The 12,978-nt window shown below is 41.6% G+C and overlaps 1 protein-coding gene across 1 annotated transcript in view; it reads right to left on the bottom strand.

Annotated features, from left to right (window-relative positions):
* Positions 1 to 2,317, bottom strand: part of LOC113168444 (low affinity immunoglobulin gamma Fc region receptor II-b-like) — a 7,756-nt gene extending 5,439 nt beyond the window's left edge. The window contains exon 1 of the mRNA XM_026369461.2: positions 2,240 to 2,317. Coding sequence (XP_026225246.1) covers positions 2,240 to 2,300 — 61 coding nt within the window. The 5' untranslated portion in view covers positions 2,301 to 2,317. The remainder of the gene's footprint in view (positions 1 to 2,239) is intronic.
* Positions 2,318 to 12,978: the final 10,661 nt, after the last annotated feature.

Raw genomic sequence — 12,978 nt, forward strand, 5'->3', positions numbered from 1 at the left:
GTGTGAACCACCGTGAAGGTCTTTAGAGTCCGAGTCCTCTGATCTCTGATCTGGTTTAGTTTTATAAAGTATGAACCACTATGAAGGTCTTTAGAGTCCGAGTCCTCTGATCTGTGATCTGGTTTAGTTTTATAAAGTATGAACCACCGTGAAGGTCTTTGGAGTCTGAGTCCTCTGATCTGGTTTAGTTTTATAAAGTATGAACCACTGTGAAGGTCTTTAGAGTCCGAGTCCTCTGATCTGGTTTAGTTTTATAAAGTATGAACCACTATGAAGGTCTTTAGAGTCCGAGTCCTCTGATCTGTGATCTGGTTTATGAACCACCGTGAAGGTCTTTAGAGTCCGAGTCCTCTGATCTGTGATCTGGTTTAGTTTTATAAAGTATGAACCACTATGAAGGTCTTTAGAGTCAGAGTCCTCTGATCTGTGATCTGGTTTAGTTTTATAAAGTATGAACCACTATGAAGGTCTTTAGAGTCCGAGTCCTCTGATCTGGTTTAGTTTTATAAAGTATGAACCACTATGAAGGTCTTTAGAGTCCGAGTCCTCTGATCTGTGATCTGGTTTAGTTTTATAAAGTATGAACCACTATGAAGGTCTTTAGAGTCCTCTGATCTGGTTTAGTTTTATAAAGTGTGAACCACTATGAAGGTCTTTAGAGTCCGAGTCCTCTGATCTGTGATCTGGTTTAGTTTTATAAAGTATGAACCACCGTGAAGGTCTTTAGAGTCCGAGTCCTCTGATCTGGTTTAGTTTTATAAAGTATGAACCACTGTGAAGGTCTTTAGAGTCCGAGTCCTCTGATCTGTGATCTGGTTTATGAACCACCGTGAAGGTCTTTAGAGTCCGAGTCCTCTGATCTGTGATCTGGTTTATGAACCACTATGAAGGTCTTTAGAGTCCGAGTCCTCTGATCTGTGATCTGGTTTAGTTTTATAAAGTACGAACCACTATGAAGGTCTTTAGAGTCCGAGTCCTCTGATCTGGTTTAGTTTTATAAAGTGTGAACCACTATGAAGGTCTTTAGAGTCCGAGTCCTCTGATCTGGTTTAGTTTTATAAAGTACGAACCACTATGAAGGTCTTTAGAGTCCGAGTCCTCTGATCTGGTTTAGTTTTATAAAGTATGAACCACTATGAAGGTCTTTAGAGTCCTGTGATCTGGTTTAGTTTTATAAAGTATGAACCACTGTGAAGGTCTTTAGAGTCCGAGTCCTCTGATCTGGTTTAGTTTTATAAAGTGTGAACCACTATGAAGGTCTTTAGAGTCCGAGTCCTCTGATCTGGTTTAGTTTTATAAAGTATGAACCACTGTGAAGGTCTTTAGAGTCCGAGTCCTCTGATCTGTGATCTGGTTTAGTTTTATAAAGTATGAACCACCGTGAAGGTCTTTAGAGTCCGAGTCCTCTGATCTGTGATCTGGTTTAGTTTTATAAAGTATGAACCACTATGAAGGTCTTTAGAGTCCGAGTCCTCTGATCTGGTTTAGTTTTATAAAGTATGAACCACTATGAAGGTCTTTAGAGTCCGAGTCCTCTGATCTGTGATCTGGTTTATGAACCACTGTGAAGGTCTTTAGAGTCCGAGTCCTCTGATCTGTGATCTGGTTTAGTTTTATAAAGTATGAACCACTGTGAAGGTCTTTAGAGTCCGAGTCCTCTGATCTGTGATCTGGTTTATGAACCACTGTGAAGGTCTTTAGAGTCCGAGTCCTCTGATCTGTGAAGGTCTTTAGAGTCCGAGTCCTCTGATCTGTGATCTGGTTTAGTTTTATAAAGTATGAACCACTATGAAGGTCTTTAGAGTCTGAGTCCTCTGATCTGTGAAGGTCTTTAGAGTCCGAGTCCTCTGATCTGAGATCTGGTTTATGAACCACTATGAAGGTCTTCAGAGTCCGAGTCCTCTGATCTGAGATCTGGTTTATGAACCACTGTGAAGGTCTTTAGAGTCCGAGTCCTCTGATCTGGTTTAGTTTTATAAAGTATGAACCACTGTGAAGGTCTTTAGAGTCCGAGTCCTCTGATCTGAGATCTGGTTTCCCACCCAGCAGAGCACTAATCTAAACTCCTGCTTCAGTGAAGGATCCAGGATCCCTGAGGTAAACCAGCTACAGTAAAACCTCCACCTCCACCTCCACCAGTCCTTCACATTAGAGGGTCGAGGTCTGGACTGATCTCACATTTCTTGATCCGGATTCTTTCTAATATTGACGCAGTGAAACAGATTCAAACTCTTCTCACCGTGCAGCAGGATCACAAAGACCACGAACCGACACATCTTCATCTTCATCTTCATCTTCATCTTCCTCCGAACGTCGAACCGACTCCGAACCGAACCTCTAACACAGCGGGGACACAGAGAGACTTCCGGTCTCTAACACCGAGGACACAGAGAGACCAGCGAGGACACAGAGAGACCACCGAGGACACAGAGAGACCACCGAGGACACAGAGAGACCAGCGAGGACACAGAGAGACCACCGGACTCCGCGGGTTGTTGTCGGGTCCAGGAGGCGGAGCCGGCGGTGGAAGGAGCAGCAGAACAGACTGAAGGTTATGGAGGCTGTTTACTGTTTTAATATCAATCTGTTGTTAACATTTAATTTATTATTAAGATTTAATTTATTATTAACATTAAATTTATTATTAACATTGAATTTATTATTAAGATTTAATTTATTATTAACATTTAATTTATTATTAACATTTAATTAATTATTAACATTTAATCTGTTGTTAAGATTTAATTTATTATTAACATTTAATCTGTTATTAAGATTTTATTTATTATTAACATTTAATTTATTATTAAGATTTAATTTATTATTAACATTTAATTTATTATTAACATTTAATTTATTATTAACATTAAATTAATTATTAAGATTTAATTCATTATTAACATTTAATTTATTATTAACATTTTATTTATTAGTAACATTTAATTTATTATAAACATTGAATTCATTATTAACATTTAATTTATTATTAAGATTTAATTTATTATAAACATTTAATTTATTATTAACATTAATGGTTATAATACATGAATCTATCATAGAATGATCTGTACTAGTCAAACAGATCTGACTAGTTAACTAGTTAAATCCATTTGGACTTTACCTGATAACTAGTGAGTGTTAAACTAGTCAAAGTCAAAGATTCCTGTTGAAAACAGCTTTTATTGAACTAACACGTTGAACAGTGTTTAGAAAACTGTACTAGTTACAGGTAAGAACCAAACGTCTACTAGTAACACTAGAACTGAGGAGGTGGGAAGTGTTAAAAATAAACTGAAACTTCCCATTGACTCAATATGTTTTAAGATTAGTATTAAATAAAGTTTTAAATAGAAACAGTCTTATTTCTACCACACTTGTACTTTAAGGTATTTTCTAGATGAAACTGTTTTTCCACAGTACAGTTTGTTCTGTGAATCTACTTTATCACAGATCTATAAAGAGACAGACTTCATGTTCTTCTCTTATCAATGACGTCATCAGAGATGATTCAGGTGAAGAAGACGACGTTCTGTCAACTGTCAGTCTCAGTCTCCATCTCTCAGGTTTCAATAAAGATCGTTTTAATCTAGAATAGAAGAGAGTTCTAGGTTAAAGTACCTAGTGCATTAATTATACTGTAGGAAGAACTGGACCTTTCCACCTTTCAGATGGTTTGGTGCCATCACAGCAACTTCTACAGTCACTTCTTCTTGGACCCATTCACCACACACTGACTTTGAAGGAGATGATGGAGATGATATGAGGGGATGACAGTGGGGGTTTTCAGGTATGAGAACCTCAATGACGTTACTTTACTTTTAACTCTAATGTGTGTAGAGGACATATGAACTGTGGTATTTCTCTGTTCTACCGATCTGTTCTAGGCTCTTGGTGGTAGAGGTCCAGACCTCTGAGGTAAAAGCTGCCACGTCTTTCTATGTTGTGACCAAGCAGCATTAGACCATTAATATTTCAAAGATCGTAATCTCATTGCACACGGTGGTCCAGGTATCACAGCGCTGGATCCCAGCCTCTTCTAGCTGAGGTGTGGCCAGGAGCCACCACTGGTCCAGTTTGACTGGCGTGTGCTGCCTGATCCAGATGTCAAATCAAACTCAGTGAGTTATTATATTTACATTTAGTAATTTGGCATAATACTAGTGATTTGATGAGGGGACCACAGGATGTTGTTCACTTACAGAGCACAGTGAGAGAGAGGGTCTGTAGATCTGGATGAGGGAGTTCAGGTACCGGTGCTGTTGAGTCGACCACTCTGTAGGTAAGAGTCCGGACACTAAATATGACTCACTAATTAATTCATACAGTAAGAATAATCTGCAACAACAACACTCTTGATAGTTTGGTGCCATTTCTTCTCCAAACACAGAACCTACACAGTCTATCTAAACAAAGTGACTTCTACTTCCTGTTATTGTGACACGTGTTCTTACATCTTTTATACCTGTTGCTTTATAGATCAGTCAGGATGTTGCACCAGTTCACACATGGAATTAAGGCTTTTGGCAACGTTGGGGACGTTATCAAGAAGAACTGGGTTACCTTCCTGCCTTTGTTCACCAACGTGCAGGAACCTGCCGTCAGGGCCGTCCTTCACGTCCTTCATGACAATAACAGCAGTAGAGGAAGCAACAGCCGTGAGGTAGAGGAGGACATAAGATAAGATCAGATAAATCTTTACTGATCCCACAGGGGGAAATTCAAGTGTTACGACAGCTCCAGAACAACAGTAAGGTGAAAAAGAATGAAAATGGAAAGGTGTCGAGAAATGTGCAAAAATAAAACGTATTACAATTAACAATGATTTACAAAGAGAAAGACATAGATTATATGAATACAATAAGACAAACTAGTGAGAGGAGACAGAAGAATAATGAACATAGAGCTGGGAGATGGTTCTCAATATGATTCATGGTATGTTTGATGGTTTTGAGCATTATTCAGGAAACATATGTACCACACAAAGAATCCTTTAAATGTACTGTGAGAGAAAACTCTCAGTGTCGTAGATGAGATGTTGTAGGAAACTTAGACCAATGAAGACAAAGACATTGTTCAAGTCGTTCAGTGCAGCTTTTAGTGAATAAATGATCGTTATACAGTCAGTAGTTGTGCCCTTCACATATTTATTTAGAAATTTACATTTACATTTAGTCATTTATCAGATGTTTTTATCCAAAGAGACTTACAAGTGAGGAACAAGGCAAAAAATCTTAGTCAAGGAGAGAAACATCAAAGCAAAGTGCTGTTAAAGAAGAGTTTCTGTTTATGTAAACAAAGTGACTCAGCTGACATTTGAAGAATTCTGATTTTCGTCACTGGAGCAGATTAAGTCCCTGTTCCCCTCATAAATCACACATTACTGTGTCAGTGTAGAATACACAGTGTTGTCAGTCATTGTATTGTGCAGTGAAGACGGTCCGTTATGTTCTTTGAATAACATTTTGAAGTTCTCCGGCACACAGCAGATCCTGTAAGTCTGTTACTCCATTGATAGCCTCATGAAACTCCTGCTGCTCTGGAACTTACTGTTCGTTCAAGCTCGTTCTTCACTGTGTGTTTGTAACTGGGTGAGCTGTGTAAATGTCTTACCAGACCAGTTTCCAGGTTCTGTCGGCTGTAATCGTCCTCTTCAAAGAAGTTGAGAGCAGTGGATTCCAGCTTACGGTTGACCAGCACACCCTCCATCCAAATCTGTGCTGTGCACAGTTGTTAGCAGATCTCATTTTCTGGTTGTTCCAAGCTGAATAAATCAGGTCTTCTTTGGATCTCTGGCTTTTAAACCACTTGCAGTGCTGTTTTCTGAGGGTTATCTTCAGGGTTCAGTATTTGTTCATCTACAGACTAATGAGTGTAGAAGTAGCACACAACCTGCTGGAAAGCATCTCTCCAAAGGCATTCATTACAGACTATTGTGCACAGACTGGACTGTAAAGTGTCTTCTATGCTCTTGTTCTGCAGAAGGTTCATTAAAAGAGCCACAACAGTGTTCTCCCCGTCCTGGTCCAACCTCACTAGGGGGGGGGGGAACCCACATTGACAGGTTACTCTAAAAAAAAAAGTCAGTGCTGTTCAAGCTGTGTTGTCTGTGCTGAAATCTAGAGTTTATCTAGCGTTCACCTGTAAAACATTTGACATAATAGCAGCAGATTTATTGATTGTTCTATTTTCAGCAGGAGATTTGATCTAAAAATTGAAGGTTAAAAGGTCAAAGAGAAAGATGAATAAATACTCTGCCAGTATACAAAATACAAGACTAGCTCCCTGATTACAAACCATTTAGAAATGGTACCTAGTATGTTCACCTGGACACAACCTGGCTCCATGTCTGGGCTGCAGCAACTAGATCAAGGTGGTTAAAGGTGGGTAAAGGTGGTTAAAGGTGGTTAAAGGTGGTTAAAGGTGGTTAATGGAGGTTAAAGGTTGTTAAAGGTGGGTAAAGGTCTCTCTCACTGGTCTTCCTGGTACAACCATCCCCTGAAGATGGACCGTCAAGACAATTAAGATAAAGCACATGTTGTATTTTTAAGAATATTAAAGTTGTGCGTTGTCTGGGTGTGGAGTCTCCGGATGTGCTCCTCTAGGTCAGCATCAGTAAAGTGAGGGAATCTGGTTCGAGACAAAATGTGAAAGGACTTAACATCAGCCCAAGGTTCCTGTCAAGGAGGAGCTCAATATGATCCTTCAGGGGCAGGTTTCCCTCGTCTTCCTGAAATGTGGAAAATGGAGATCATCATGAATGTGGGTTCCTAATGTTCTAGAACAGATTACATCAAACACTTTTTAAACATGAAGAAGAGAAAAGGCCACCAACAGAAAGATGGTTTAACAAAGGTAGTGTTAAATTGGAAAGCATCAGTTTTCACTTCCAGAAACCTCAGATTCAGTCCGGTCAACACATCTGTTGTTTGTATTCAGGTAAGATTCCCACAAACAATGGAAGGAAGCAGCTTTACACTGAAACATACATCTGTCACAACAAGAACTGCTCAGACTAAGTTAGAGCAGTCTAACTAAAAGACTAAGTTAAGGAACCTGGACCTAGTCTTAAAAGTTGGACCTGTTTCTCCATGAAAGCACTCGACACAGGTTTGTTTCAGCAGTTTCTCCCATTTTCAACACGACAACTTGTGAAATTATGAGAGAAGTTATTTTGAATTTAAAGCCTAATACTGTTATTGTGTAGACATTCCTTCGTCGTACACCCCCACTCATTGAAGTACCTCTCCCCTCACGGGACATGATGCCACTTGTTTTTTTTTAAAAAAGACAAACACGTCACGCTCAAGTGAAACATTTTAGAAAATACTTTTTTAGAGTTTCACTCACTGTTTTGTTGTCGTTATTAAAATCCTTAATCCAGTCGCACACGTTTATAGATGATGCAGCATCTGACAGTGAACAGCAGCTTCATACTGGTCCCAGTTCCTCCAGAAGAACCAATAGAAAGGTTTTATACACGCCCCCTTTCTCTCCTCCTAATTTGTACAACTAGTGAACTAGTTTACTAGTTCTAGAGCATTTTATCTCTTGCTGGACAACTAGTAGATACACTTAGCCTTACAAGTTAGTCAGTAAGGAAGTAAGGTCAAAGAGGCTTTAACTCATTAACTAGTGGTCATTGTGGTCTGTCATAAGGCGGCCTGGTGGCTCAGTGGGTAGATCATCTGCTTTGAATGCACCACAGACACCAGGTGTGTCCTTGAGCAAGACACTCCACGCTAGCTCCCCGGGCGCTGTATGTAGCTGCCCACTGCTCCCCCAGGGGATGGGTTAAATGCAGAGGACAAATTTCATCTGTAACATGTAAGAATATGACAATAAAGGCTTCTTCTTCTTGTGCACTGACTAGTAAACTAGTACACATTAACATTTTGAACTCTTCTAGTTAACTAGCAGGGGAAGAAAATGCTTGTACTAGTTAACTAGTAACACTCTGCTGCACCCTCCTCCTCCACCCTCTCCTCTGCCAGACTCACACACAGAACAGCGTCTCCACTGCTGCCCCCCCACACCCATCCTACAAGGAACATCAGAGATGATCATAAAACCACATCCGTCACTGGAACTCTTGCAGAAGAAATGATCCCACCGTGGAGAAGCTGAACCAGAATAAGGCAGCAGGACCTGATGGTGTCAGCCCCAGAGTCCTGAAGTCCTGTTCTGAGCAGCTCTCTGGGATTCTACAGCACCTCTTCAACCTGAGAATGGAGCAGGTGCCAAAGGTCTGGAAGACATCATGTCTGACGCCAGTTCCAAAAACCTCATCTCCTTCTGCTCTAAATGATTACAGACCAGTCGCCCTCACCTCACACATCATGAAGGTCCTGGAGAGACTGGTTCTGACTCATTTGAGACCTCAGGTCGAGACATCACTAGACCCACTGCAGTTCGCCTATCATCCCCGGGTTGGAGTAGATGATGCTATTGTCTACCTGCTTCAGCGAGCTCTCTCACACCTGGACAAGGCTAACAGCACTGTGAGGATCACATTCTTTGATTTCTCCAGGGCCTTTAACACCATACAGCCTGTCCTGCTGAGAGAGAAGCTCATAAAGATGCAGGTAGACTCCTCCACAGCCTCCTGGATCACTGACTACCTGACAGACAGACCACAGTTTGTACGACTGCAGGGATGTGAGTCTGAGCGGGTGGTCAGTAGCACAGGAGCACCTCAGGGGACTGTCCTCTCAACTTTCCTCTTCACCCTGTACACCTCAGACTTTCAGTACAACACTGAGTCCTGCCATCTGCAGAAGTTCTCAGATGACTCTGCAGTGGTTGGGTGTATCAGAGGTGGGGAGGAGACAGAGTACAGAGGTCTGGTGGACAGCTTTGTGAAGTGGTGTGGAAACAACCATCTCACCTTGAATGTAAGCAAGACCAAGGAGATGGTTGTGGACTTCAGGAGGAAGAGAACTGGCTTTGACACTGTGTCCATTCTGGGTGAGAAGGTGGAGGTGGTGGAGAGGTACAAATACCTGGGAGTTCACCTGGACAACAGACTGGACTGGAAGTTCAACACAGAGGCTGTATACAGGAAGGGACAGAGTAGACTCTACTTCCTGAGGAAGCTCAGGTCCTTTAATGTGTGCAACAAGATGCTGCAGATCTTCTACCAGTCTGTTGTAGCCAGTGCGACATTCTTTGCTGTCGTCTGCTGGGGCAGCAGCATCAGAGCCAGCGACACTAAGAAACTGAATAAGCTGATCAGGAAAGCTGGCTCTGTGCTGGGGGCTCCTCTGGAACCTTTACAGCAGGTGGTGGAGAGGAGGATGCTGCACAAACTGCTGAGCATCATGGAGAACAGCTCACATCCTCTCCACAGCCTGCTTATCACACAGCGGAGCAGTTTTAGTCAGAGACTTCTCCAGCTCCGCTGTGACAAGGAACGGTTCAGGAAGTCATTTGTGCCAACAGCCATCAGCCTGTACCATGACTCCCTGACAGAGAGTCAGTGTCCACGCTGATGGTTTAACAATGTGTAACTAAGTCACTTTACATTCAAGTCCTACAGTGTTTACAGTGATTACTGTCTATACTGCTGTGTTTCGTGTATTGTTGTGTAGATCATGTTACTCAATGTTCAAATGCTTTTCTGTGTAATGGCTGCAACACCAGTAAAGTATCTATCTATCTGGTGCACATTTTATTCCTCACTAGTTACCTAGTCTTGTGTTCAACTGGTACAGCCAAGTTGTAAACTAGTGCAGTTTTTGGTGATCTATTCTAATAAACGATGTTCGATGTCATAAACATTTTCTATAAGCAGCTTCACAGACTGCATCTACCGACCAACACGAGATCCATCGTCCACAGACGGACCAACTGGACCTGTGGATGGACGGAACCAGCTCATTAGAGCTGGTAGGTAGGTAAGAGCAGAGGAGGAGGACTTAGATTCTACATCACACTGAAATTCACAGTGAGTCAAAATGAAAACGAAGTCAGAGGTCAAACTCAGTCTTTATTAAAACATTAACTACAACTGTTCATGTTTTTCATCTCTCCAGATCTGTAATGTTGAACCTTTTCATACAGAAACAAACTTTAGTTTTAGTTTAATTAAACATTAAATCCAGAACAAGCAAAGTTTAATATTATTAACATCAGTGGTGTTTGTTTCTTATTTAAATGAATAAAATAAATTATTATGTCTCTATGAAAATCTTATTTCACAGTTCAACAACAACAAAAAACAATTACTTCAATGAAAATGTAATCTTTCAACTCTTACCAGTCCATGTGAAGTTCATAAAAACAGCATCATTCAACTCAGTTTGCTCCACTCTGATTTACTCTGATGCTCATTGGTTCAACTCAGATACCTGACGTCTCTTCTCTGATGTCTGGGGTTCAGCTCTGAGCTGACTGAGTGAAGGTGTTCATCAGTGAGACGAGTCCTGAGTGGTGTTTGTTCATCTTCATCAACATAGATATGTTCTGCTGAACATTGGAAACATGGAGACTGTGCAGCACCCACAGAGTCTTTGACTTGAACCTGCTCCATTTGGAGGTTGGTTGTTGCACTTTCCACTTCAACCTTAAAACAGATTACTGAACAGTTAAATCTACATTTCTAGGATTCAAAGTTGGTAAATCTCAGAGTAAACTGGAGTTACTCAGTGAACTATGCTCTTGGCATCACTGTGGGAGAGACCTGTTCTAATGGTTTGGCAGCACAGTAAATGTTTCCCACAGGTACAACTTGGTTCTAAAAGCCCTGACCGTACAGCACCTGTCTGTAATGACATGGCCTCACCACTGAAGATGGCTCAGGACATCACACAGAAACCTTTTATCACTGAGCACTGTTGTCGTTCCCTTTGCTTTCTATAACCTGACAGATGTCCTCAGCATCTGTGTGACAGATGTTCTGAAACAAACTCCTCCAGAAAACACTTGAACTGATTCAAACCTTTGGCTCTAATGAAGTTAACTACTCTTGTTACATGTTCCATCTTCAGAGCTTTGCTACACAGCTGCTGCTGTATGATGCAGAGATAAACAGTAAGCTCACCTGCCTGGTTCTCCTGAATCCACCAGTCCACTCTTACTGCCGTCAGCCTCGTTTCTTTTCCTGGGTTGTTACCAAACACTGACTTTAATCCTATCGTTCCTCTGTTTCCATTGGTGATAAGTTCACATGCACTCTCAGTAAAAATGCTTTTTATCTTCTGCTAACTCTGCTTTACAGCAGCCACAGTCAAACCAGACTTCTTTTCATCTCCAGGTCCAGGTCTGTGAGTCTGTGACGCCCCCTGCTGGTTCCTACCTGTGATAATAGGTTCCTGTTCCTCTAGAGTTGTACCTCCAGACGTCACACTGAGCTCTGACAGACCACAGCTCTGACACTGTGTCCCACCTGTCTTATCACGTTTAACCTCCTAAAAGGAATAGTAGTAGAGTAGAAACAGCACTAATGTGTGTGCAGACCACTGAAATACGACATTAAACTGAATTAAGTTACATGAATTCATCTTCATTCATCAAATGGGATCTGTGATCTTCATCTAACTCAACATGTACAAATATTCTGCATCTAAAATTCATGTTTGTACTTTTTTCACAGCTCTGTACAAGCTGACAGTAAGAATTATTTCAATTATTGTCAAAACACGTTAAAATTCAATTCAATTCAATTCAATTTTATTTGTAGAGCGCTTTTTACAATTGACATTGTCACAAAGCAGCTTTACACAACCAAAGAACAGTACATGAACACTGTATGTGTATGAGTCATAATAATGTGATTGTCCCTGATGAGCAAGCCGAGGGCGACAGTGGCAAGGAAAACTCCCTGAGAAGGCAACAGGAAGAAACCTTGAGAGGAACCAGACTCAACAGGGAACCCATCCTCATATGGGTGATTACATGCTGTGTAGGCAGCAGTCCAGTATAACAGTTAATGTCTTTAAGTTAATGTGGAGTCCAGTTAGTTATTGCAGGCAGACTTGTTCCATTCCTTGACTATCGAGCGTTGAGTCGAGACCTCCGAGAAACAGCTGCCGACGTCCGCCGAGGCCGGGACCGACATCATAGTAGCTTGTGACCAATCCAGTCTCCAAACGCATCCCAAAGGGCAAACGGTGGATCCAGGCGACGAGATCTCCAGCCAGAAGTTGGGCATCAGGACGAGTCAGACAGGTCCAGAGGGCAAAGGGTGGAATGACGTGTAGCTCGACAGAGAGACAGGAAGAGGGAAAAGAGAGAGGGAGAGGGAAAGAGAGAGAAGAGGACAGATAACAGTTATGATCACAGTCAGATAAAGTTTGAGGTGAATGTATATGTAGAATAGTGCAGCAGGGACTCCGGCAGGACTAATTATGACAGCCTAACTAAAAGGGTGGGTTCAGAAGGAAACACAGACATGAGGGCGCACTGGGATGTAGAGCAACCAAACACTTCACCATCAACAAACCCGAGTGATCAGTGAGAGTTGGGAAGACAGCATCTAAACATACCAGTTCACCATAATGCTCTACGTCCATGAGTCCTTCCCAGATCTATTTACTCAAATGCTTGACTAAATAGGTAGGTTTTCAGCCTAGACTTAAACACTGAGACTGTGTCTGAGTCCCGAACGCTATTTGGAAGGCTATTCCATAACTTTGGGGCTTTGTAAGAAAAAGCTCTGCCCCCAGCTGTAGTTTTTATGATACGAGGTACTGACAGGCAGCCAGCATCCTTTGAGCGAAGTAGGCGTGGTGGATCATAAGACACTAGCAGTTCACTTAGATACTGCGGCGCAAGACCATTTAATGCTTTAAATGTCAAAAGTAGTATTTTAAAATCAATGCGAAATTTCACGGGGAGCCAATGAAGTGTAGATAAGATAGGGGTGATGTGATCGTATCTTCTGGTTCGAGTGAGGACTCTCGCTGCTGCATTCTGAACTAACTGAAGCTTGTTTATGCACCTGGTTGAACAGCCAGACAGTAAGGCATTACAGTAGTCCAA

This window comes from Anabas testudineus, chromosome 18 (genome assembly GCF_900324465.2).
Source record: "Anabas testudineus chromosome 18, fAnaTes1.2, whole genome shotgun sequence".
In the NCBI taxonomy this organism is placed as follows: Eukaryota; Metazoa; Chordata; class Actinopteri; order Anabantiformes; family Anabantidae; genus Anabas; species Anabas testudineus.